This window comes from Panicum virgatum, chromosome 3K (genome assembly GCF_016808335.1).
Source record: "Panicum virgatum strain AP13 chromosome 3K, P.virgatum_v5, whole genome shotgun sequence".
Classification (NCBI taxonomy): Eukaryota; Viridiplantae; Streptophyta; class Magnoliopsida; order Poales; family Poaceae; genus Panicum; species Panicum virgatum.
In genome coordinates this window covers 42,371,111-42,398,930 of record NC_053138.1, presented here as the reverse complement: position 1 = coordinate 42,398,930, position 27,820 = coordinate 42,371,111, and the positions used below count along the sequence as shown (strand labels likewise).

At 44.3% G+C, this 27,820-nt stretch overlaps 1 protein-coding gene across 2 annotated transcripts; it reads right to left on the bottom strand.

The window, feature by feature from the left end:
* Positions 1-11,512: 11,512 nt before the first annotated feature.
* Positions 11,513-27,558, bottom strand: LOC120699218 (phosphatidylinositol transfer protein 3-like). Of its 2 annotated transcripts, none has more exons than XM_039983125.1 (4): positions 27,293-27,558; positions 25,815-25,916; positions 12,386-12,631; positions 11,513-12,067 (listed from the first exon to the last, which is right to left on the bottom strand). In XM_039983125.1, exons 1-4 carry the CDS (start codon positions 27,368-27,370, stop codon positions 11,840-11,842), a joined length of 654 nt encoding a protein of 217 aa, XP_039839059.1. In that variant the 5' UTR covers positions 27,371-27,558; the 3' UTR covers positions 11,513-11,839. The 2 variants fall into 2 exon arrangements, with proteins under 2 accessions (XP_039839059.1, XP_039839058.1); XM_039983124.1 differs by having other exon boundaries at positions 27,043-27,429.
* Positions 27,559-27,820: the final 262 nt, after the last annotated feature.

The window sequence follows — 27,820 nt, the reverse complement described above, 5'->3', positions numbered from 1 at the left end:
ACTTTAGTCCATCCAAAAACACTTCTACAAAAATGATTTGTAGGAACATCCCAATTTTTTTCAGGGGCGGCCCAAAATTTCACCGACTCACCCGTCCCTAAAAATGAGCTTAATTTTCAGGGACGGTTCATGGCGTCACTCGCCCTCAGAAAGAGCGTTGATCTAGGGGCGGGTGACACCATAAAGTGCCCCTAAAAATAGTGGCATTTGTAGAGGCGAGTCATGGCCTCACCAGCCCGTTCCTACAAATGTATTTTTAGGGGCAGGTGATGGTATGGCCCGTCTACAAATGGTTCCACGCAAAAAATTCATAACTTTTTTATAAGATCTTGGATTAAGTCAAACTTTACATCAAAATTGTAGAGAACGTGGAGATCTAAAATTTTATAGTTGATAATTTTTTCATTTAAGATCATCTAATGGTCCAAAAAATTATTACAAGTTCTCTAATAGCTATAACTATATAATATCTTATATAACTCAAGTCATACTTTCAGGTTTCCACAACCCTAATCTTTATATACACTAAAATATATTTAAAATATTTTTTGGTTTTTATATTTCACAATAACCATAGTATAAAAGTTTCATATTTTTTAAATTTATTTTGCTATATGTAAACAATTAAATGAATTTTCAGATTAAAAAAAAATTTAGGTGCGGATGATGGCATTACTCTCTCCTATAAATATATTTGTAAGGCTGGGTGATAGCGTCACCCTCCCTACAAATAGTTTTTCCAATTTATTCTCAAAAATCGATTAATTTAAAATAAATAGCAAACAATTTTGAAAACTTTGAAATTTGTACAATATGATTATTCTGACCTACAAAACTAGAAAAAATATAATAAATGTATTTCATTGTACCTAATAATTAAATGTTTGAAAAATATAAAGTTAGCCTTAACTTGTATTGAATAAGTTAGTGTGAGAGCTATTCATTGTGGTTTCCACACCTTGAACTAATATGGAAAGTCAAATTAAATTTTGGTAGTTTTTCTAAATTATATAGGTCGCAGTAAGCTTTTGGTAAAAATTTCACATTTTTCAAAGTACTTTACTATTTTTAATGAATTAAGTGATTTTTCAAAATAAATTGAAAAATTATTTGTAGGAATAGATGGGCCTCACCTGCCCCTACAAATCCATTTTTAGGGTTGGGGGAGGCCCCACCCGCCCCTACAGATGTTTTTCCAATTTATTATGGAAAAGTTCGGATGTTGTCCACATCATCGATCCGCACCTAAAAATCACATCCGCGTCATTCATCCGCACCTTCCCCGCTCTCTCACTTATTTCTCCATCTTCCTCTCAGTTCCAACGGCAGCCCCTTTCTCCTCCCTTATCCTCTCCTTCTTCCCTGCTTCTCCATCTTATATCCGCGCAGGGCCTCCCCTTGTTGCCAGCAAACGCGGTGGGCACGCGATCTCAACTGCGGCCCCATCAAGAGCGGCGACCGCGGGGCGCAACCCGATGCGGCGGCAGCGGGGCGGACTACGTCCCAGCGGCCGTGGCGCTGACGGCATCGCAACGGCGGCGCGGATGGCCTCACGGCGGCCGGAGGGCAGACGACGTCGCAGCGGCCGTAGGACCGGCGGCGGCGGGATAGACGGCCGCGGGTTCGACTGCTCCAAGCGTCCGCGGCGTCTGCACCGGCATTGGCGGCACATGCGGTGGCGCACACGGTGTGTCGGCGTGTGAGCGGTGTGGCATCGAGTCTTTCGGCGCGCGGGCCGCAGCGCGCGGTGGCGTGCACGGAGTATCGTGCGGCCCGCGGTATTAGGTCTTCGCTGCGCATAGGGCGTGCGAGCGTCGGGGCGGCTCACGGCATCGGCGTCAGCGGCGGCCGGGCAGCTCCTGGTGGCAGCTGAGCCCACTTTTTTTGTTTTTTAAATAGGTTTGTAGGGGCAGCTGAAACTCTCAACTGACCCTGCCACTACAAATTAATTTTGTAGTAGTGACAGGACCTTGGTGTATCATAAGGATCTATAAACAAATACATGAAAAAACGACACCACCACAAAAATTGTTGGTCTTGTCCATCTATGGACAATGGTCAAATTGGATAATTTCCTTGACCGCGGTTGACCGAAGAAATAAACAAGAAAATATTCGACATCTATATTTTGCTAAGCCTTGCTACATTACAATAGGGACTCCCATCAAGAAGCTAATAATTCTAATAATCGCTCTAGTGGTATAATATTAGCAAGCAAAAAGAAACTGAATAATTAACGGGCAGGCAACTTGATAAGAAGGCGAGAGAAATTAAAATTAGCCCGTGACCAAAATGCAAACTGACTGGACCGCATGCACAACCTGAAAGATACAAAGGGTCCGCACTATGGGTCCCATAGAACTAACGGTCTAGTGTCCTTTAATGAGGTTGCTAGATTAACTTAGTCAAGTAAATAAGAATGAAAAAAAGGAACAAAATAAATAAGAATGAAAAAAAGGAACTAACGCCCCTACAAATTATTTTTGTAGTAGTGACTGGGCCTTGGTGTATCATATGTTTCTATATACATATACAGGAAAAAACGAGTGTTGAGAAGCCTTCATGCCACCACACAATAATTGTTGGTCTTGTTCATCTATGGACAATGGTCAATTTGGATAATTTCCTTGACCTCAGTCGACCGAAGAAATGAACATGAAAAATTCGACACTATATTTTGCTAGGCCATGTTACATTACAATAGGGACTCCCATCAAGAAGCTAATGATGAGGAATCCTCCACTATTACCCGCTGGGCCAAGTGGCTCAGTTGTAGTTGGGCGGCGACCGTGTAAGCCTTTGAATAATCCCACCTTGCTTAACTTGGGAGGAGGAAGCCACCTTAAAGAGAGAGCCACCCTTTCCCTATCAGACTAGTCTTTTAGAGAGATTGGACATTTCTCTGAGTGGGTGCGCCGGAGTGCGATACTAAGATTGCCGAGGCACACCAAGAGGCCCTAGTGGCGTTGTAGGCCGGATCGGTGCGTCGTAATTTCGGATGCTGGTGCTAAGATTGCGGGTGCGTCGGACTTTTCATCCAACCCCACCTGGGCCGGACTTATCATTTGGTATCAAAGCTGGGCCCTTATTTAAGAGGGTGTGAATGATGAGGACATCCTCCACTATTACCCGCGGGTAAAGACGCAACAAAAAATAAGCCAACTGGCTCAGTTGTAGTCGGGCGACGACCGTGTGAGCCTGTGAATAATCCCATCTTCTTTAGCTTGGGAGGAGAAAGCCACCTTAAAAGAGATAGTCTTTTAGGGAGATTGGGCCTTTCCCCGAGTGGGTGCGCCGAAGTGCGGTGCTAAGATTGCCGAGACACAACAAGAGGCCCTAGTGGCGTTGTAGGCCGGAACCGTGCGTCGTAATTTTGTATGCTGGTGCTAAGTTTGCGGGATTCGGGAAATCCGCATCGGTGCATCGGGCTTTTCATCCGACCCCGCCTGGGCCGGACTTATCATTTGGTATCAAAACTGGACCTTATTTAAGGGGGTGGAAATGATGAGGCCATTCTCCACTATTACTCGCTGGCAAAGACGCAACAAAAAATGGGCCAAGTGGCCTAGTTGTAGTCGGGCGGCGACTGTGCGAGCCTCTGAATAATCACACCTTGGTTATCTTGGGAGGAGAAAGCCACCTTAAAAAGAGAGACACTCTTCCCTATCAGACTAGTCTTTTAGAGAGATTGGGCCTTTCTCTGAGTGGGTGCGCCGGAGTGCGGTGCTAAGATTGCCGAGGCACAACAAGAGGCCCTAGTGGCGTTGTAGGCCGGATCGGTGCGTTGTAATTTCGGATGCCGGTGCTAAGATTGCGGGTGCATGGGGCTTTTCATCCAAGTGGCGTCAAGTCCTTATACATTGATACAAGGCCTCTGTTCTTGATCTCCTCCACTGTGTCGATTAGTCCTTTGGCGAGTTCCTGAATAGCTAATAATTCTAATAATGGTTCTAGTGGTATAATATTAGCAAACAAAAATACTTTAGTATTTGAGAAGCATATATATATGAACGGAATAACGGGCAGGCAACTAGATAAGAAGACGAAAAATTAGCCCGTGACCAAAATTCAAACTGACTGGACCGCATGCACAACCTGATTGCTAGATTAACTTAATTAGTTAAGTAAATAAGAATGAAAAAAAGGAGCAAAGCAAACCCTTGGAGATATATATATAAATATAATATATATATATATATATATATATATATATATATATATATATATATATATATATATATATATATATATATAGGTGGTCCACCTGGTACCGTATGCAGGATCAATGATTGGAACGCAATGCAGATGACGCCAGTCATGTTCGGCGTGGTTGTAAATAGACAACCGAACCAGACCATGATGCATTTCTTTATAGTAGCAAAAAATTGAAACGAAACCATACGTGTCCATGCTACAGGCTCTGAGCAGGCGTACGTGCAATATTCGCCACGACGAAAGCAGTTTAGACGCGGCCACGTTGACGCTCTCTTGTTGCTAGCTTACGTTCGGTACCGGTCCAGGCAGCTCTCTCATGGACCTCCTTGTTTATTTATTTGTTTACGGTTAGTCACGGCATCATGGACGGCCGGTACTACGAATGGGCGCTGCTTCGACGTCGTGAGATGCGGGCGAATGACTAAATGAAGTAATTAAATGATTTCCGCCAGCGCAGGCAGCGGCCGCCGCGCGCACATGCGCGCGCGCGCGGACGAAGGGGGCGGGGACGGCGGAGCGGCGAGAGCTCGCGACGTGTCCGTCGGAGCATCCGTGATCGGCCGGCCAGGCATGTGCTGTGTGCGTGGCGTCCAAATCTTATGGCCCGACGAGCTAGCGGCGCGGCGGCGGGGGAATAATTCATGCGCATGTCAACACGTCGGCGCCGGCGTAGCTAGATTGCCGCGACGGGGATGAGCGAGGGATTCGTTACATCCAATTGTTATTAGCAAGTGGATCGGAATTTGTTCTCTTTTTTGGATCCAAAGGTCATATTGAAGACCGGAATGAATACTTGAGGGTTCGGTTACTGATCGTCGAGGGCGAGAGATCCGAGGACACGTCCTATCATTCCCATCTGATCCTTAAGCCAGCACGTCATTTGGGCACCATGGACCTGTTAGGATTCATGTGTTATTTTTTGGCCCACTCCAGATGACTCCAAATAGCTCGAAGGGAAACAAACAGAGAGGTTATTTTTAGGTTATTACCAAATAACATACCCAAAAAAATATCCGCCAAGGGGTGCTATTTGGGGCTGTTTTGTGTGAGGCCCATTGATTCTCTCACTCTCTCTTGAAAAAGAAGCGTTCCAATGATTGGAAAAGTGTTTTATGGACCAAATAACCAAGGGGTCAAAACGCCTCAAGGGTTATTTTATTGAAGAACTATTTTCTTGAGCTAAACTTTAGCCCTCAAAATAACTCTTGGCTATTTTTCCAAACATGGCCCATACCTACTCATCTACCGGGACTTTCGACGACATCATATGTAGCGAAAGGACGAAACAAAGTGCTGTTCTCGGACCTTTATTTGAATGATTGGAGATAATAAAATCACTGTAAATCGTTTGTTAAAATATTACACCATATTATCCTTTGTAGTGGAGATATCTAGCCCTAATACTGCACTGACCTTATTGTGCACAATAATTAATTCAGCCAAAAAAAATTTAACGTATTAAAAAGAGGCTGTGTCTATACGATGACCGGTGGATGGTTTTTGTCAGTGTTATCGTCCATATTTGTAGCCAACCAAAAAATTGGCACGCCATTTAAATGATTAATTCATGGTTTGCAGATAAGATTTGAGTGAAAACAGTCTGTTGGTTTCACTCGGAAAATATTACGGATGCAAGCACGGGATCAAACAAATCCAAGTAAACACTACTGGAACCTGCTTCTCAAATTTTTTCCTCTCCGCTCCACCCCCGGCTCCTTAGAAACCTAGGCCACCGCTGCCGTCATCGCCGCTCATGCTCCTCCGCCTCCGCCTCCCCCTGCCCACGAGGTCCCCTCCGCGCCGCCGCCGCCTGCCTCCAGGTCCACACCGCCTCACTCAAGCTCCTCTGCCTCCGCCTCCCTCGAGCCCCTCATGACCCTAACCCTAGGGGCCACCTCTGCACCGGCGCCGTGCTTGCCGGCCGGATCCATGCCGGAGCCGCCTTCTCCGACCTCGGTACTAGGTGGATCTACCCCGACGCCGCCGCATCCTCCTCCCCAAGCTTGCTCCTCCCTGACCTCGGGCCGGCGCTGCTCCTCCCCGACCTCGGTGCCGGCGACGCTCATCCCCGACCTCGGGCCGGCGCACTCCTCCCCAAGCTCAGGCCGGCTGCAGATATGTGTGCTTCACCACCCCGTACACTTTCTTCTTAGTCGGAATTTTAATTTCATCTATGATTTTTCAGTTAACCTCACCAACTATATCTCAGATTCTATACTTTACACTTGATAGACTATCGCATGGAATGTTCCCAGATGTAATTCGGTCTCAATTCTTGATGCAACTGTTGCCTCTTGATGCTACACTACTAATGCACGGTTCTTCCTGTTCTATGTGTTAGATCCATCAACTGCTTCCTTTGACTATTGCTCTAGCACATCTTTTTAACTCATGAAACCATGTTCACGCTATAGGGTCTCAATCATCATGCTTCATGTTTATTTAGATGTTCATTTTGGCTTTTTGGTTGTTTTTTTCATATCTAGACCTTTTAGGTCACAAGATTAAAATTTGAGTTTACTGGGGATATGTTCATTACATTTCTCCTCTGCTGTTCAAGTTGATTAGAAATGCCTTAGTACCATGTAGATTTTAATTAGTTGTCCTTTTATTTTTAGGTTCTCGGAATCTATATAAGTTTCTAAAAATATATGTTGTAAATTTGCTAGAGATGTATGGTACTACCTGCCACTGCAATTGGAGTCATTCTTTTCACAAGAGTTGCCAATTTGTTTTCGCTTGCCAAGATGCTTTCAACTAGGATGAGTTTTGATTATTAGTTCTAAAATTATTCATTTCATTATAAATGTGTACACAAGCTTGCAGGAGAATAATCATGCCTCAACCTATAGGTGCAATGATGATTTTTGTTTTAATGAATTTGAAGTACCAGACATTGCTTGCTGGATGCTTCATAGGTGAATTTTGTTTACAGTTCAGCATACTACTGCTTTTGACTAATAGTGTGATGTGCTAGGATGACTTGTAATTAGTCGATAGATAAGGATTGACCCTGTTCTATTCATAATGATATATCCTAGAATTTATTTGGAGGTAACTAGCTGGAGTGTACTTGCATGTTGGCAGAATCAACTGATTGGTTAGTAGTTTTATTTACCAGGAAGTGTTGTGAACTGCTAGCTAGCTGCTGCACACATGTATGGTTAGTTCATGAGCTAGCTTTTTCTCTCTTGCACTCATGTATGGTTTGTTTGTTCTGTAAAACATTGATCCTTTTGGCTCTGTCAAATTAGAGAAGAGAGGTAACACATGTCCCCAGCGATACGTGAAAGTTATGTTCCTATGCTGCTTGTGTGTTTACCTCCAAAATTATCTTGGGTATCTGTTCACTTATGCCATATCATTATATTGCAGAACGACATGGATTGCAGGTTTCATTAGCTACAGCTAAGGGTCCAACTTGCCAACAAGGTGATATTTTAGAGGATTCTGAAAAGACCATACCAGTATTGGAGCTTGATAAATTTCCAAACGTATGAAATGGAATGCTGATTCTGAAATATTGTAGGGTGTGGCACTCTTGGAACATGAAAATGGTGGTTTACTGAATTTCAGTTTTGTAATATGCATTCTCTGTCCTAAGTTGAAAGGCCTTTTGGTTCAGAACTAGATGTAGGCAGCAGGATGAATTGCTAGTTCTATCATTACTAGTTCTTTTCAGTTTTGACAACTTCAATATGGCCGCCATCTGATTAAGTTACTTTTGTTCTTGGTCAGGTACAAAAATACAGCGACATAGAGTTAGCATGAACCGCCATCCTTTATATTACTACCGTTCAACTTCACGGTGAACTTCAGTTACTTTTTGTTTCACTTGGAGTCATATTGAGTTGTCTACAAGTTCAAAAACCTAGTTGAGAGTCTCGTATACAACGAGTTATATAGAATTTTATGCCAATAACTTGATGGATGACAATGTGGTATGTATGTACTTGATGCATATGAAACTATCCTACAAATTGTATTTGTTGTAATCATGGATGCGGACCTGCATGTGTGTATATTATTTTCTTATCTCTTTTAGCTGGTTTAAAAAATTGTAATCATGGACGCAAATCTGTGTCTGTGTGAATATATTTTTTTCGCTTTTTTATCTAGTTTCCTGATGGTTTGCCGTCAGGAATTGATCACAAACCGTCAGGAATGTATCTTCAAGGCATCCTCAGAACAGCCGACAGGAACTACCGACAGGAAAGGATTCCTGTTGGCCAACCGACAGGAAAAGATCATCTTTCCTGACTGCGTGGTCCTGTCAGCGAATTCCTGACGGTGAGCCGTCGGAAATTATATTCCTGACGGCATTTAGCCCTTTCCTGACGGTTTTTGGCTGTGAGGAATAAGCTATTTTCTGGTAGTGAAAGAATAAAAACTGAGGACCAATGGTGGTCATCGTCGAATGATGAGTGATTGACAACATGGTGTGAATTTAATATTTGTTGGCTCGTGATGTACAGATGCAAGATGCACAGCTAGAAAAATATACACTAATACCGGTCAACAACCCCTCTAGTACCGGACGGCTGACCGGTACTGATTAGCCGGTACTAAATGGCTTTAGTACCGGCCAAAAGGCTCGGTACTAAAGGGGTTGTTTACCACTTGTCGGTACCGGCCGGTACTAAACGGCTTTGCACCTAAAAAAATAAAGAAAAAATATTACAAACCCCCAGGAGGCCCACACACGCACAACGTTCGCGGTTGCGAGGATTCGAACCAATAACCTTCAGCCTCGCGCGCAGCTACCTTACCATCCCACTTATGCATCAAATATGTCTAGATGGAAGATGCATTCCATTTGAAATAACCCGTAGAGAATCATTTAGTACCGGGCCAAGACACTGTCCTATTACTAAAATAGCTCGGAGAGCGTTTAAATTTGGACTCGGTACTAAAATGACCCCGTGGCGACTTTAGTATGGGACCAAAAGTTAACTGATACTAAGGCCCCGTTTGGTATAGCTTTAGCTTCTCTTAAAATAGTTTGTGAAGCAGCTTTTCTGGTGAATCAGCTTTTCTGGTGAAGCTAAAGCTGTTTTGAAAAACATTTGGCGAAATTTCTTCTTCCTAGTGAAGCTGGGTGAAGCCATGTTTTTTAGCTTCACCCCGCTAGTGGAAGCATATGGATAGCTTCACAGGTTGCTTCAAGGAAGAAGCTGCTACAGTTTTACCTCTTTGGCATAGCTTCACAAGAAGCTATTTTTGAAGCTCTTCTTAAAGCTATGCCAAAGGGGCCCTAGGAGGAATGCTCATTTTTCTAGCAGTAATGCGACGTGGCGGTCGGCAAATGCAGTAAGGTCAAGTGAAAGGTTCATGCCGATGAACCAAAGTTGGTGAATGATCGGCCGCGCTGCAAGCTAGGCGCCTTGCTCGCGTGCGCAAGGGAGCACAGCTCCAGGTGGGGCAGGCGGCCCAAGGCACAGGAGGCAGCCTAGAAGCCAGCGCTCCAGCAGCTCAGGCACCAGGCCAAGCAGCCCACGTGGGTGTTGACGACTAAAATTGGCAGAGACCTGACTGACCGGTGTGTTCTGGTGGTCTGGTCGGTCGAGGCTTCTATAGCTGGTCTGGCATGACCGATCGGTCTGATCAGTGGGTCTGACCAGTCCAAACAGAGTCCGAGTACAATTAGTAATTTTTGTACAATTATTATTTGAAGTACAAGTATCTCAAATAATATCTATGAAAATACCAAAAAAATATTTTAAGTGTCTCCGTTCTATTATAGCTCATATCTCGTAAATGGAATAGGATTGTAAATAATTTTTAGGGATAATTCAAACTTCTTTATGCAACCTTAATATAAAATAATGATAGTAATATCTAAAATTTCTCCAAAATTTCTGAAAATTGCCATAGAATAGTTTTATGGATGTGTAAGCTTGAAATAAAAGTTCATTTGATTTTGCAAAAAATAGGGTATATATTGTTCGCAAAATGGTTGGATCTATACAAAATGTTTAAAATGCTAAAAGCAAACACAACAACTAACATAGCCTACGTTTGAACCCCCTCTTCTTGCGCCATTTTTTTCTTTTATGAGTAAATTTCAATTGTCAATTGGCAACCTGGGCTCGTATGGGCCGAGTCGAGCTGGAACTAGGCTGATGTGGACCGACTCGAGCTGGGCTGAGTCTGCGTCAGTCTTAGAAAGGTAGCAATTAAGCAAAATTATATAACAGTGCTTACCACAAATAAGTAGGTGGTTTGGTGGTGATGTCCTCAACTCTTAAGCCGCACTAGCTAGGTTCAAAACATCACTCCGCCGTGTTTTTTATCATTTTGTGAGGTGGCGCGGGAAGAGAATTATAAAAAGACTAAATACCGGAAGGCATAATAAACCAAGTCTCATAGTTCAAAACTTTTGGGTTAAAATAGGTTCCAAAGTTGAAACTTAGCTTCCGCAAGTTTTTTACTTCTCCATATGCTTCTATTTTTTTCCATATGGCAATGATTTTTAGATTGTTGTTCGTGACAAATTTGCTTAAACGTCACAATGTTTTGGGCCTGGCAAAATTGATAAAATGTCACGGTTTTTTGGGCTTGGTACCCATACCTGTAAATCGATGATGTTCTCCGAAACCGTCATGAACAATCCGTCACAGATTAAATAGTTTCTTGTACTGACTCTTGCTTTGATCGTGCACCATGTGGATCGTCCATTAGTCTGCCCGGACCGCTCGGGTCCCTTGGCGTCAATCCTCAACTTGTCCTTCACCACCATATAATGCATTAGTGCCAAGCATCTTGCTTGACCATCATCACTGCATGGTCCATCGCACCAAGCTGGATCTCGCCCTTTAGTACGTGTTGTCGCATTCTACACCTGCACATCACAAGCTAAAAGATACATCAAATCTGCACAATATTGTCAATCACTCATCATCCAAGAGTGACCACCATTGGTCCTTGGATATCATTTGGGCCATGAAATTTTGGTCATCAATAGGATGAGTGATTTTATTTAGCACTGTAGCAAAACAAGTACATCTAGGACGGTTTTCAATTTAAGGTTGGAGATAACACAACATCAGATGGTTACAAATAACGTGCGTGCCTGTGACAAAACATCCCATATTAGCAATTTTGTAGTAGTGAACTTAATTAGATCCAATTGTAATATCACGTATACACATATTAGACTCCGAACCCTTCTTTTATGAAATTTAGTTATGCAAATATTCAGAAAATTCAGAACGTCTGACAGCATTACAATAACTTATCCCTATTCAAATTCGATACATATCTTGAAAGCAGCTATAAGCTACCTTTCATAGCAGACTTGCGTCCAATTAAATAGGCACCATTATTATTATCATTAATTTCTTATACTCCAGTGTTACAGACTTCATCTTTCTGTTAAATTTTCTCGGGACTGAAAAAAAAACAAATCATGAATCATGTAAAAAAGATCTTCAACGTTTAACCTCCAAGGAGCTCATAATTATCGAGCTTAAGCTATTTAATGAAATCGAGCTTCCTTGGCTCAGTACACATCCTTGTAAATATAAGGTTTCAGTGTTCTTCGTATATATTAGCTGTTGACATCGTAGTTCCAAGTACTCTTTAATGCTCACAAGGGAAACGATCTTCTTCCTGGTCAGGAAAATCAGGTGCTTCTATTTGCGTGCTTGCATGTTACCCTTATCTGATCTATTCTTCTCATTCTTTCAGCATACTTGTTAATATCAAGGCTAGCTGTGTTTCTTCCACCAAATGCAGACTCCAGCTTGTCCATGTCAAACATATCAGTCATAATCCTCTGGCTCTCTGCATTGTTGCTGTAAATAAATTTTATCTTCTCTTGCAATGTTGGTTCGAGGAACTGCTTTATAATCTGCAAAAGGAAGTGTGTCAAATTGCACTGACAATTTTTCACATAACAAGTCATCAATCAATATAGAAATAGAATATTGTGTTGACTAAATTTTGTGATGTATAAAGTCGTTTTGGAAGGTGTAATTTATACATCATATTAAGTTCTAATGAAAAAAAGTCTCCTAACATATGATGATTTGAACTAGACACTGATGGTATACTTGTCGCAATTACAATATTGTGATAAACTGACAACTTACAAAAATTTCATGCAACGAAAAGTGACAGATTCAAACTGCTGGATAAAAGTTATAGATGATAAATAGTTCACAAGTACCTTCCAGAATGATTCAAATATCTTGGGAGGGTTGCAGAGAATCGCGGCTCCAATCAACCCTGGATAATACTTCTGAATTATGTGCAGCGATTCACGGGTCTCCCATAATGGCGTAGATGATAGTGTCCAACCACTGAAATTACACATCCAAACAACATTCTCTTCTTGTGCATCTTCTGAGTTCATGGCCATATTTTCCAGGTTATACACTAGCTGTTGAATATGTTCCTTTGTTGAAGTTAAGCTCTGTTGAACATGTCCAATTAAGTACACAAGATGAACAAAATCAAGGCTACAATACAAACTACAAGAATCAGAGTCTGTAAGGATCGTGGCCCAAGAAGGGGGGGTTGAATTGGGACTTTTTTAAATTTCTATCTAGTCCTTAACCTAGACTAGTATTGCCCAATCTATAAATTTGAAACCTAGTCACTAGAGCATGCTAGCACAAGGTCCTTAGGTAGGTAAACACACTATCATGATCATGTTGCTTAAAAGATATCACACTAGCAAGATCAAAACCTAAGCAAGAGATCACACTACCATGCAAGTTGTCCTAGTCAAACTACAAGCAATCAAAGACAAGAGTAACAACAAAAGGATTTAATTGCTTGAAATAAAAGTAAGAGACACGAGACAACCGGATTTTTTCCCGTGGTATCGAGGAGTTGACGCTCCCCCTAATCCACGTTGGAGCACCCACACAAGGGTATAGCTCCCTTGCTTCACCAAGGAGCAAGTGATCACTAAGAATGCTCTTTCTCCATCTCCGGAACGGCGAGCTTCACACCGTGTACAATCTTCTTGTCTTGGGGCTCTCACAAACACCAAGAGCTCACCAAGAACCTCCCGATCACCAAGACCGGCTAGGTGCCGTCAAACACCAAGAGTAACAAGCTCCTAAGCCTTCACATGATCTACACTCAGTTGGCCCTAGCTCAAGCACACTTGCTACACTTGCAAAGGATGGATTCTTCAAGGTTGAAGCACAAACAAAGTACTAGATCTTCTCTTGTTTGCTCAAAGCACTTTCTCTTCTTCTCAAGGGTGGCCTCAAGTATTCAGGGTGTCAAAGGCAACTGAAATGAGCCATGGGGTGCCCTTATATAGAGTGGAAAGAGTTACATAGCCGTTGGAAGTCCACTGCAGAAAAACCGTGAGCACCGGAAGAACCGATGGGTGTCAGATTTGAGGCGTCGGTTCAACCGGTCTCTCTGTGTCCAAATTGTAGCCGTTGAGGTTCTGACACAGTATCCAGGCTTGCGTCATTGCACCGGTGCATGATCCGAAGGGGCATCGGTTCAACCGGTGCTGAAGAGGTTCACTGATCAACTCAAACAAGCTCTCTGGAACATAGGACGTCTAATGCACCGGTGCTTTGATTCTGAAGCGTCGGTTCAACCGGTGTTGAAGAGAAGTTGAAGTCCATCAAAACATGCTTTCTGGAACAAAGTACATCTAATGCACCGGTGCTTTTCTTGGGACCATCGGTTCAACCGGTGCTATAGAGTTTTTGACTTGATTCCTGCCTGCATCCAGAGAAGATAGATCGACAGGGCATCGGTCCTTCCTCCAAACATCGGATGCTCCGATGCTAGGGCACCGGTTCAACCGGTGCTGCTGTTTTTCTATATTTTCAGCTGAATTGACTTGGATTCGAATGTAACTTCGATTGTTTCTTCTTCCAAGCGTTGTGTTAACTTCTATTGACCATCTTTTGCTGTTCTTGAGTGAGTGTGCAAGATTTCTAAGGCCAACTCAATTTTGATCAAGATACTAACTCATGAACCCCTCTTAATAGTACGGTCAAGAACTAAAAACTATAAACCCTAGCTAAAACAAGTGTCCTTCATCACCTTGTGACACTTAAGACTAGAAAGGTCCTTAACCTTTAGAATTGAGTCCTTGGCACGCATGGTTGTTCCGAATTGAGGGGTCTCTTTTCACATTTCATATGAGACTAAATTAATCATTAATTTTTCCTTCAAAACACACGTTTGTCGCATACGGTTGTCATTAATCACCGAAACTTACCATTAACATCTATCGGCCTATATGCACTTCAATCTCCCCCTTTTTGGTGATTGATGACAACACAAAGTAGAGATACACAAGATCTGAAATTGAAAGCGATAAACAAGCATGCATTACATGAAATAAAGCACATGTAGGGACATGTCAACACAGAGCATACACAAAATCCAAAAAACATGTCCATATACAAAATCCATGAAGATCCAGTCACGCCACAAACCACCAAGCTCCCCCTATCTCTACTCCCCCTATTTATCTCCCCCTTTGGCAACAAAGCACCAAAAAGAAAGGCGATCTAATCCTGAGCTGGAGAAGGTGGGGTCTTCCGGCTGGGTCCGGTGGAAAACTGAGCGGCGGAGTCGTCGGCGTCGTCGTCCGTCCAGTCGTCGTCGACCGAAGAGGACTTCTGCTCGACCGGAGTCGTCGGAACAGCAGAAGTAGCTGGTGTAGTTGTAGAAGCTGGCTTGGCGACGACAGTGGAGTCCGTCGGAGGAGCAGACGTGACGGGAGTTAGGCCTGGCTGAGTGGGGCATACGACTGACGGACGGAGCACCTCAGGCTATGATGGTGAGTCGAACGTGAGTGACTAAGCTGAGGGGTGCTGTAGCTGATGCAGAACCTGCTGCTGTCTGAGGAACTCTACAATATGCTCGGCGGTCCAGATACTAGGCTGTGGAGCATGAGCCGGAGCAGTGGTGGAAGTATGAGCAGGACTGGCAAACAACCCGGTCTGAAGAAAGGGTGACATCGGGAATGACGCCAAAGGTGTCTGCACAAAACCGCCAACAGGTGGAGCAGGAGCTGTGGGGTCGAACTGGAGCTGCTGGGGTGTGGGGAGCTGAGGCTCAGGTAGTCCAGAGTGACGGTATAGCTGACCGAAGCATCCCGAGAAGAATGTGAACATCTGCTGCTGAATCTGGGACTGCTGCTGTAGCTGTAGCCTCATGGCCTCCTGCTGCTGTCTAATCCCCTCAAGCACTAACGTCTGGGCCTCCTGCTGGCGAGCCTGCTCGGCTTGCATACTCAGCTGAGCTGCAGCAAACCGGTCCTGCTGGTCAGAGAGCCGAGTAAGTATAGCTGCAAGAGAGTCTGGCTGTGTGACCTGTGCAGTGGTAACTGGAGGAGCAGGGGCTCGTGCTGCACTGGAGGATCCTGCCTCATCGTCATGGGCACCTCGAGGAACAATAACAGTGGGAAAGAAATCCTCGTCATCCTCCGAGTCCTCTGAGTCTGTGATCAGGTAGTGTGGGAGCTGGGCCTCTGCTGCTGCTAGTGAAGCGTCCTCGGCTGCTGTCGGATCGTCTGCAACTCTGCCCTCAGCCAAGGAACGCTCATCCAGAACCCGCTGTGCTCGGCGCTGACCTCTCGAGCCACGACGACCATCTCGAGGAGTAGCAGGTGAGTAAAAACTGAAGTGTGTCCTCGACTGCTCCAGCTCATCCATATGCTCATTCTGACTGAGCTGAGCAAGTATCCAGCAGATCCAATGAGCGAAGGGGTGACGACGGTGAACAGTCATCCCATCCATGATCACGTCCTCTAGCTCGCAGATGAAGAAGTCGACAAGGTCAAAGTCACAACCTGTCATGATGTATAGTAAGAGCCACTGCTGCAGAGCTGTAACCCCCTCGTTGTATCCAATCCGGAATAGCAGACTCTTCCTCAGAGCTAGGTGGATAGAGTGTGCCATGGGAGTCAGCCTGTCCGGAGTCCTCGGTGTGCCAGGTAGGAAGGGCTGCTGAAAGAGAACACTGATCTCCTCATCAGATGGGACGTGAGACTCATGAGGACAACGAGGAGGCACCGTGCTACCATAAGCCTGATAGTGCACGAAGTGTGGCTCCTCGGCAATCTGAACTCCAAGGAGGGTAGCCAGTCGAGCTCGAGTCAAACGATAGTGCCTCTCCTGGAACATGAAATCAATAAACTGCCGGTCCTCCTCAATAAACAGAGTGGCGTAGAAGAGTCGAACCCACTCTCGAATGTATCTGGACCTCTCACTGAGTAGAGCAGGCAAACCAACATATCTCTCAAAGAGAGGAAGCACTGGAGTCCCACCTGCTGCTACACACATAGCTACCCAATGGAGCATCTTGTGCTCACTGATCTTGATATCCAACTGGCAGTAGGCGTGGTAAAAAGACTCCTGAAGCAGAGTGTGAAAGCGACGATCAACTCCAACGTCTCTTTGCTCGGGAAACCACTGCTCCGGGGTGACATATCTCAGTCTCTTGACCCTAGGTCCTGGAATACCCATGAGATCAAATAATTCAACCTCAGGCAGCTCCTCAGCACTGTCCTGACCTCCCATCTCAGTGCCACTGCCGGTGTGCTGCTGTGCATGACCTGCTCCCCTCTGCGTGCCACCACCTCGAGTCCGTGGACGTGAGCGGGACTCAGGTGTGGTCTGAGCTGTCTGAGTACGTCCTGAGCGACGTAACTACTGCTGTGGCTCCCCCTGAGCCTGAGGATCTCTGATCTTGAGTGAACCCTGCCTGCTGCGTCTGCAACTGCCTCAGCTTGCTCTCGCTCGCGGTCCTCACGGGTGCGCTTCTTCTTCTTCTGCACAACCATCTTACCCTTGCCCTTCTTGTCACCAGCCATCTGTCATAGAGAGGCAAACACAAGGATTTTGATTTGAGCCTATGACGTGAATTCTAGTGGATAGCTGTGGATAAAACATACTAAACGAGATTTCGTAGTGGAGAGCAAGAGTGTGATTTGTGCAAGGTAAGTGATATGTGAGAACATGTGTGTAAAGAATAAGAAAAAGAAGATACACCACATTCTAGGAGGAGCAGTTCATACCCTAATGTATTAAGCGAGGAAGAAACGACAAAGTTGACGCAAATTGTCTTGGGGACAATCTGTCGAACACCTTGAGTGCAGGTGAGCACAAGATGGGAGGGGCACGATGAACTTGGTTTCCTGTGCTCTAGGAGATCCAGAGGAGGGTGGAGGTGCACGGCGTGGAGAAGGGCGTGCTGGTGCTGAAGGCGGCGGCGCTGGACCTTGTTGGCGGCGGTGCGCGGTTGTTGCAGGAGCGGCGCGGGTCTGGCGCGAACGCGGTGTGCGGGCGGCGCAGGGGACTGGCAGCGGCAGCGGCTAGGAGTGGCGAGCAGGCGGCGCGTGAGCGGCGGCGGAGGGGCGGCGCAGGAGTGGCGGCGACGGAGCGGCGTACGGGCGCGGGTGCTCGGGCGGCGCGGTTTCGCGAGGAGGAAGAAAGAAGATAGAGACTGACGCGTGGGGCCCGCTGAAGGGTTAAGAGAAACAGGACGTGCGGGCCCGCCAACCCTAAAGCACCGGAAGTTCCGATGGTTCGAAAAAAAAGGCATCGGTGTATCCACCGGTTTGAGTTTGACCAGATCTAAAAGAGTTGAAAACGGGTCAACAGAGGGCACTGGAAGAACCGTTACTGAGGCATCGGAACAACCGATGGGTGTCGGTGCAACGGCAGGAGTAAGGTCCAGAGACACTGCAAGGGCCAAAACTCCACGCAATAGCACCGGTTGAACCGATGCTGAGGCGTCGGTTCATCCGCCAACCATCGGATGCACCGGTGGTCATCGGTGTAACGGTCGGAGGTTGTTCCAGAGACGATGCAGAAACCGAGCCACGAAGACTTAAGCACCGGTTGAACCGATGAAGGTAAAAACAGGGCGTCGGTTTAACCGGTGGTTAAGGAAAATTTCTGCTGAACTACAAACTCTACTTCTGATCCAAATTTACAAAACCAAAGCCATAAACACTCAATTTGGACCATTTTCGAGCGACAACCTCACCCCTCAAACACTCATACTAAGTGCTCGCAAGCTTTTACATAAACATAGGCAAATTAAGATCCAAGCGAGGTTTTAAACACAAAAACCAAATGTATGAGCCACTTTGCCTATGAACTTAGAGATTGAAACATTAAGTTCGATAGGACGTGACTCAATAGGCATGAAAGCGCAACATTGATCTTATCACCCTTGTAGAGATGATATTTCATATTTAGCATGAATATCTTTCTCGAAGTGTGATTTGCTCCCTTGTGATGCTACTAACGTGATGCAATGCCAATGCAAAGCTTAGAATTAAACATGGATGCATTCTATATGACAAGCACATGCATTGCAAAAAAAAATTTAAATCTATCTTGTCAAGTTTGAACCCTCGGCAAGCTTCTTCATGATGAACCAATCTTCATGCCATGAGCGAAACCAAGACCACCGGCTCATGCAAGACCCATGTTTGTCACTATCTTGACAAGATTAGACAAGCCCCTAACACATGTACATATGAAATACATCTATATGACAAGACAATTATATGACGTTAGAAGCATCTAAAATGTTAAGCTCACTTCGCAACCTACAGAAGGTGCTCTCATCTAGAGGTTTGGTGAAGATATCCGCCAATTGATCTTCGGAACGAACACCACAAAGTAGTATATCATTCCTTGCCACATAATCTCTTAGAAAGTGATGGCGAATATCTATGTGCTTGGTACGAGAGTGTTGAACCGGGTTATTAGCAATTTTAATGGCACTCTCGTTATCACAAAGGAGCGGAATCCTATCTAATACTACACCATAGTCCAAGAGGCTTTGCTTCATGTAGAGGATTTGCGCACAACAAGCCCCGGCGGCAATGTATTCCGCCTCCACGGTTGACAAGGCCACGGAATTTTGTTTCTTTGATGACCAAGAGACTAAGGAACGCCCTAGCAAGTGGCACCCACCCGATGTACTCTTGCGATCCACACGACATCCGGCAAAGTCCGAATCCGAGTATCCCAAGAGTGTAAAACTAGCGCCTTTGGGGTACCACAAGCCTATGCTAGGCGTATGCTTGAGATATCTAAGGATCCTCTTAACCGCACTAATGTGTGATTCCTTAGGATTAGCTTGAAAACGAGCACACATGCATACGCTAAACATGATATCAGGCCTAGATGCAGTTAGGTAAAGAAGCGACCCAATCATAGAACGATAGAGAGTTTGGTCAACCGATTTACCTCCCTCATCTAAGTCAAGATGTCCATTAGTTGGCATTGGACTCTTGATCGGCTTGCAATCATCCATCTTGAATTTCTTGAGAATATCCTTTGTATACTTTTCTTGATGGATGAAAGTCACTTCCTTCAATTGCTTGATTTGAAATCCAATGAAGAAATTGAGCTCACCGATCATGGACATCTCAAATTCCCTAGCCATCATTTCTCCAAATTCTTTGCAAAGAGTGGGGTTAGTTGAACCAAAAATGATATCATCAACATAAATTTGACATACGAATAGCTCTTCATTGATGATTCTTGTGAATAGAGTTGTATCCACCCTCCCGATCTTGAAGCCCTTATTAAGAAGAAAGTCACGAAGGCGTTCATACCAAGCCCTTGGCGCTTGCTTGAGCCCGTAGAGTGCCTTGTGCAACTTATAAACATGGTTAGGATATCCAGAGTCTTCAAACCCGGGAGGTTGTTCAACAAACACCAACTCATTAATAAAGCCATTTAAGAACGCACTCTTCACATCCATTTGAAAGAGTTTCATGTTATGATGTGAAGCATACGCTAAAAGGATACGGATAGCTTCAAGACTTACAACGGGGGCAAAAGTTTCACCAAAGTCCAACCCTTCAACTTGTGCAAAGCCCTTTGCCACAAGTCTTGCCTTGTTGCGGATCACTACACCATGCTCATCTTGTTTGTTGCGGAAGACCCACTTAGTACCAATGATATTCTTGTCTTGAGGACGTTCTTCAAGAACCCAAACTTCATTGCAGATGAAGTTGTTGATCTCTTCTTGCATGGCCATCACCCAATACGGGTCCTCAAGAGCTTCATCTATATTTGTGGGTTCCAAGCAAGAAACAAAAGAGTAATGTTCACAAAAGGAGGCATATTGACGTCTACGAGTTCTTACTCCACCGAAGGGATTACCCATGACCAAGTCAATGGGATGATTCCTTGAAGTTCTTGTATGCCTCTCTTGTGCTTGAGACGTTGATTCTTCTAGTGATTCATCATCTTGATCTTGAGTTTGGGCTTGTTCACTTGTGATGTGCGTGTCATCAAATGGAAGTTGCTCTTCAACCATTTGTTCATCTTGGACATCATGAAAAGGAGGTGAGGCATCATCTTCTTCATCGGATGACTCATCATGGTGATGTGATGATGTAGACTTGTCTTCATCCTTTGAGTCATCCTTGGAAGTGACTTCAACTTGAGTGGATGAGGCTTGTAGCTCTTCTACCTCCTCCTTTGGCTTGACTTGCCCAATAGTGATGTTCTTCACGACTTCTCGAAGTGGTTCATCACCTACATCATCACAAGAGAAAACTTCCCCTTGGGAGCCATTAGTCTCATCAAACTCCACATCACAAGTTTCTTCAATCTTGCTTGTAGCACTATTGAATACTCGATATGCTTTGGAGTTTGATGAATAACCAATAAGAAAACCAACATCACATCTACTTTCAAACTTGCCTAGGTGCTTCCTTTTCTTGAAGATGTAGCATTTGCAACCAAACACCCGGAAGTAGGAGATGTTGGGCTTCCTCCCAATGAGAAGCTCATAGGGTGTCTTTCCCAAGAAGCGGTGAAGATAAACTCGGTTGGATGCATGGCATGCGGTGTTGATGGCTTCCGCCCAAAATCTTTGTGAGATGCCATAGTCATCCAACATTGCTCTTGCAAGGGTGATCAATGTCTTGTTCTTCCTCTCCACCACTCCATTTTGTTGGGGTGTGTATGTTGATGAAAACTCATGCTTGATCCCCAAGTCGTTGCAAAGCTCTTCTACTTGAGTGTTCCTAAACTCCGTGCCATTGTCACTCCGGACCTTCACAACACTTGACTCAAATTCATTTTGAGCTTGCTTGACAAAAATCTTGAAGATCCTCATAGTCTTGCTCTTGTCCTCTAAAAAGAAAGTCCAAGTATATCTAGAATAATCATCAACAATTATAAGACAATAGAGATTATCGCCAAGACTTTTGTAGGTGGTTGGCCCAAAGAGATCCATATGTAGTAGCTCCAAGCTTCTTGATGTTGACAAATAAGCCTTCATGGGATGTGATGATGCAAATTGCTTCCCGGCTTGACAAGCACTACACAATTTGTTTTTGTCAAATGTAACATCTTTAACACCAACCACCATACCTCGTTTGAAGGCCTTCTTGAGTTGGCTCATGCCAATATGAGCAATGCGGCGATGCCAAAGCCAACCCATGGAGTTCTTATAGAAGAGACATGTCGCCAAGCTTGCATCATTAGATGAGAAATCAACAAGGTAAATGTTACCATGTCGAAATCCTTTGAATATTAAACTTTTGTCCTCCTTGCTTGTCACTATAACCTCACTATCACTAAAGGTGCATATTAGTCCTAAATCACAAAGTTGAGCAATAGATAACAAATTGAAACTAACCGACTCAACAAGCAACACATTAGAAATAGAGAGATCCTTGGTAATGGCTACCTTACCCAAACCTACCACTTTTCCTTTTGAGTTGTCACCAAATGTGACATGTTCATAATCGCCCACATCTTCATCTAGTGAGGTGAACATCTTTACATAGCCGGTCATGTGTTGTGTACATCCGCTATCAAGCACCCAATGATTGCCACCGGCTTTGTAGTTCACCTTGGAGTTACCTCTTGCCATGAAGCACATGGGTGGTGGAGGTAGAGGTGCCTCATCACCATCATCTTCATCATCATGCATGGCAATCCCCACAATCTTTTGCTTGGATTCTTCATCACTTTAGTCATCATTTGAGGATTCACCATCCGTGATCCATTCTCCAAGAAAAGCCTTGACCTTCTCTTTTCTTGTGAAAGACCCTTTCTTCTTGTGGTCCTTCTTCTCATGACTTTTCTTTGAAGTCTTGTATTGATTGTCACCATCTTCTTGTTTCTTGTTGAGCTTTGAAGACTCCGGACAATCATATGAGAGATGACCATATTTGCCACAATTGTAACAAACTTTCTTGACATTGTCCTTGCTCTTCCGGGTACGAAACTTGTTTTTCTTGGGGTCATAGTTGTACCCTCTCTTGTTCAACCTTGACATCATCTTGGAGGTCTTTCTCATGAGAAGTGCTAGCTCAACATCACCATCTTCATCACTTGAATCTTCGTTACCTTCATCTTTGCTTGAGCTTGGTGATGGAGCTTTGCACTTGTTCTTTTTCTTGGACTTATGATCACTCTTAGCTTTGAGTGCAAGATCTCTCTTGTCTTGCGGTGGATCAACTTCTCCCAAGAGGAACATCTCATGAGACCGAATCTTCCCAACAACATCACTCACTTCAAGCGTTTCAAGATCCTTCTCATATAGCAATGAGGTGACGATATTGTACTTGGGCTTGTGTAGACAATGTAGAATCTTCCGGATGATGTCACTGTTAGACAAAGGAGAAATTTCAAGAGTGGTAATGTCCTCAATAAGCACATTCAATCGAGCAAACATTTGTTCAACCAACTCATTTGGAAGCATTTTGAATTCATTAAATTTTTCCTTAAGCACTTGATATTTTTCTTCACGAAGCTTTTTAGAACCAACATAGATAGCTTCAAGTGCTTCCCAAATTTCATGAGAGGTCTTTTTGCTATGAACACGAGCAAAGATCTCCTCACTAAGAGCATCAAATAAAGCATTCTTTGCTCTAGCACCATATTTAACTTGGTCTTCATTCCAAGGACCGACTATAGGTTTCTCCGTGACCGCCCAAGCGATGGGATTAATAGCCTCAAGGTAACCCGCCATGCGAGCTTTCCAATAAGCATAGTTTCTCCCATCGAGCTTGGGTGGACCACCACTTCCCCCGGCCATACTCTAGGATTTTAAGCCTAAAAAGAGAGCCCCTGCTTTGATACCAATTGTAAGGATCGTGGCCCAAGAAGGGGGGTTGAATTGGGACTTTTTCAAATTTCTATCTAGTCCTTAACCTAGACTAGTATTGCCCAATTTATAAATTTGAAACTTAGTCACTAGAGCATGCTAGCACAAAGTCCTTAGGTAGGTAAACACACTATCATGATCATGTTGCTTAAAAGATATCACACTAGCAATATCAAAACCTAAGCAAGAGATCACACTACCATGCAAGTTGTCCTAGTCAAACTACAAGCAATCAAAGACAAGAGTAACAACAAAAGGATTTAATTGCTTGAAATAAAAGTAAGAGACACGAGACAACCGGATTTTTTCCCGTGGTATCGAGGAGTTGACGCTCCCCCCTAATCCACGTTGGAGCACCCACACAAGGGTATAGCTCCCTTGCTTCACCAAGGAGCAAGTGATCACTAAGAATGCTTTTTCTCCATCTCCGGAACGACGAGCTTCACACCGTGTACAATCTTCTTGTCTTTGGGCTCCCACAAACACCAAGAGCTCACCAAGAACCTCCCGATCACCAAGACCGGCTAGGTGCCGTCAAACACCAAGAGTAACAAGCTCATAAGCCTTTACTTGACCTACACTCAGTTGGCTCTAGCTCAAGCACACTTGCTACACTTGCAAAGGATGGATTCTTCAAGGTTGAAGCACAAATAAAATGCTAGATCTTCTCTTGTTTGCTCAAAGCACTTTCTCTTCTTCTCAAGGGTGGCCTCAAGTATTCAGGGTGTCAAAGGCAACTGAAATGAGCCATTGGGTGCCCTTATATAGAGTGGAAAGAGTTACATAGCCGTTGGAAGTCCACTGCAGAAAAACCGTGAGCACCGGAAGAACCGATGGGTGTCAGATTTGAGGCGTCGGTTCAACCGGTCTCTCTGTGTCCAAATTGTAGCCGTTGAGGTTCTGACACAGTATCCAGGCTTGCGTCATTGCACCGGTGCATGATCCGAAAGGGCATCGGTTCAACCGGTGCTGAAGAGTTTCACTGATCAACTCAAACAAGCTCTCTGGAACATAGGACGTCTAATGCACCGGTGCTTTGATTCTGAAGCGTCGGTTCAACCGGTATTGAAGAGAAGTTGAAGTCCATCAAAACATGCTCTCTGGAATAAAGTACATCTAATGCACCGGTGCTTTTCTTGGGACCATCGGTTCAACCGGTGCTATAGAGTTTTTGACTTGATTCCTGCCTGCATCCAGAGAAGATATACCGACAGGGCATCGGTCCTTCCTCCAAGCATCGGATGCTCCGATGCTAGGGCACCGGTTCAACCGGTGCTGCTGTTTTTCTATGTTTTCAGCTGAATTGACTTGGATTCGAATGTAATTTCGATTGTTTCTTCTTCCAAGCGTTGTGTTAACTTCTATTGACCATCTTTTGCTGTTTTTGAGTGAGTGCGCAAGATTTCTAAGGCCAACTCAATTTTGATCAAGCTACTAACTCATGAACCCCTCTTAATAGTACGGTCAAGAACTAAAAACTATAAACCCTAGCTAAAACAAGTGTCCTTCATCTCCTTGTGACACTTGTGACTAGAAAGGTCCTTAACCTTTAGAATTGAGTCCTTGGCACGCATGGTTGTTCCGAATTGAGGGGTCTCTTTTCGCATTTCATATGAGACTAAATTAATAATTAATTTTTCCTTCAAAACACACGTTAGTCGCATACGGTTGTCATTAATCACCGAAACTTACCATTAACATCTATCGGCCTAAATGCACTTCAGAGTCCAAGTTTTATTGGGAGTGATCTATCTTTGTGCTTGGTATTACTGAAATCCTCTTCATAATGGGACAAAAAGAATGTATGCTAATAATATTCCAGTCCATCAAGGATGGAACCATGCCAAGAAGAAAAATAAAACATATCATACAGAGGAAGTAGAAAAATAGAATCGCTCAAGAGTCAAGGTAAAACGTACCACAAAGAGGAAGTAGGGGGGCCAAATAAATTATTGGAACTAGATTCTTGTACACAAATCTCATGTGAATTTTTGTGGACTTTAGATTCGGTACTCCGAAGGTTACATTAATTTTATCTATGTTCTTGCAATCATGCAGCTAGCTCACACAAACATAGGTTATCTCATAACATATATGAGCCAATTTAATGTTATGAGCCAATTTAAAGGGAAACTGTGTGACAAAGAGTTTTTATACTAAAATGAAGTCCATTTCTTTATTAGATTCATGATATATGACTTCTTCAACTTTCGTATGGAAAGATATAGCCTCCAAGATATAAATGTAGTCATTGTAACGTAGTTATACGTATACAGCAAACTCATAACATATACATAAATGTCTTTTTGTCCAACTCTACTTGAGCAATATGATGTTGCTCGTATTGATAACCAAAATTTAGTAAAAAAAAACTTTAGATGTATGGCATTTTAGAAGGGCAGTTGTGCTTTTTTACTGATTGTGTAAAAGTTAACTATGTTTATTTGAGGCCTAAGCTACTGTATTAGATTATAGAGATATGCAGCTGCGTCCAAACTCAAACTGACCTTTATTGACGTCATAATCACGAACACAGTTCGGCCATTCTTGTCGAGATAATCTGGTATATACGCTCGTCGAACCTCGTTCTCGATGCTAGCAAGGTCGTCCTAACAATTGATCCCAAGTATGCAGAACCATGCTCAACATAAGTTTAACATAAAGCACAAGGACTCATCAAGACTAGATCAAGTGCATACAACAACAACAACATAGGTTTTTTTCCCAAGCAAGTTGGGGTAGGCTAGAGATGAAACCCGAAAGAAATAAGTTCAAGGTTCAGGCACATTGATAGCTAGTCTCCAAGCGCTCCTATCCAAAGCTATCTTTTTAGAGATATTCCAATCCTTAAGGTCTCTTTTAACCAACTCCTCCCACATCAGTTTAGGTCTACCTCTACCCCTCTTTACATTATCGACCCGCTCAAGAACCCCATTACGCACCGGTGCCTCAGGGGGCCTTCGTTGGACATGTCCAAACCATCTCAGCCGATGCTGAGTAAGTTTCTCCTCAATTGGTGCCACCCCGACCCTAACCCGAATAACTTCGTTCCGGACTCTATCTCTCCTTGTGTGCCCGCAAAACCACCGCAACATCCGCATCTCTGCTACACTCAGTTGCTGCACATGTCGTCTTTTTGTAGGCCAACATTCAGCACCGTATAACATCGCCGGACGAATTGCTGTCCTATAGAATTTGACTTTTAGCTTTTGTGGCACCCTCTTGTCACAAAGGATGCCAAAAGCTTGCCGCCATTTCAACCAGCCAGCTGAAATTCTATGCCTAACATCTTCATCAATGTCGCCATCCTTTTGTAGCACCGATCCTAAATACCGAAAAGTATCCTTCTGGACCACCACTTGCCCATCTAGACTAACGTCTCCCCCCTCATGCCTAGTCGCGCTGAAATCACACATCATGTACTCGGTCTTGGTCCTACTAAGTCTGAATCCTTTCGACTCTAACGTGCGTCTCCACAGTTCTAACTTCTTATTAACCCCTACCCTACTCTCGTCAACTAGCACCACATCATCAGCAAAGAGCATACACCAAGGGATCTCACCTTGTATATCCCTTGTGACCTCATCCATCACTAAAGCAAATAAATAAGGGCTCAATGCTGACCCCTGGTGTAGGCCTATGTTAATAGGAAAGTCAGTGGTGTTGCCATCACATGTCTATCTTATCATTTCCAAATAACAATCCCCCATATATGGTGACGAAAGATTCGAGTACCCAACAAATCGTTTCTGGCTTGAATTGGCGCCTCCACTTGATAGCTTCTTTCAGAGACTTGGCCGCTTTCTCTGTGCTCCAGTTCCTTGACCGGAGGAACCGGCGGATCGTGCCGTCCGACAAGAAGCTCGGCATCTCCATCGCCAGGTCGCCCAGCAGCTCCCGTTCATAATAGATGGGCACAACTCACTACTCTCTATCTGAACCATTAGGAAATTAAGTAAAGGACACTTCAGGTTCCGCCTGGTACCTTTCGCTGATGTTCTTCTGAAGATTCTGGCTTTTGTTGCGTCGCTTTTTCACTCCTGGTCTGGAACAGATAGCTCATGGCGTTGCGACTGTTGCTGCAGAGTGCAAGACGCAGAAGTCAAGCGAGAAACTGGGATGCACCTTGCCACCCTGGATTTATAGCGCGCGTTCTCCCATCCTGTGGAATTTCGAGGCTGTGGCCGGAGGGCATATCGGTACAGCAAGGAGACCACTCGTACACGCCGCAATTGATCGAATACGCAATTCGGGCGGTTAGCAGTTGCTGCCGGCGTAATGGGGCTGATGAAGACGGACGGGGGCAGTAAATGGTTCAGCGCTGTGCACATGTTCAGCTGCGCGTGGTGCGCGCGCGGGCACGTCTCGAGATTGGGCAGTTCTTAATTGGTTTATGCAGCAGTGTGCATAAACCTCTCTCTCGCGGTACCTATTTCATTCATGTTTCGGTTGGAAAACAGGTAGTCAGCGGTTGTATCGTCTCCCTCTCACGCCTTTTATGATAGTCAGAAGA

Coding starts and splice junctions, on each gene's coding strand:
- LOC120699218 (XM_039983124.1), bottom strand. CDS start 27,183: ATGGAGATGCCGAGCTTCTTGTCGGACGGCACGATCCGCCGGTTCCTC. Junction 25,917..27,042: donor AGCCAGAAACGATTTGTTGG/GTACTCGAATCT, acceptor ATCAATTGTTAG/GACGACCTTGCTAGCATCGA. Junction 12,068..12,385: donor TATTTGAATCATTCTGGAAG/GTACTTGTGAAC, acceptor TTCCTTTTGCAG/ATTATAAAGCAGTTCCTCGA.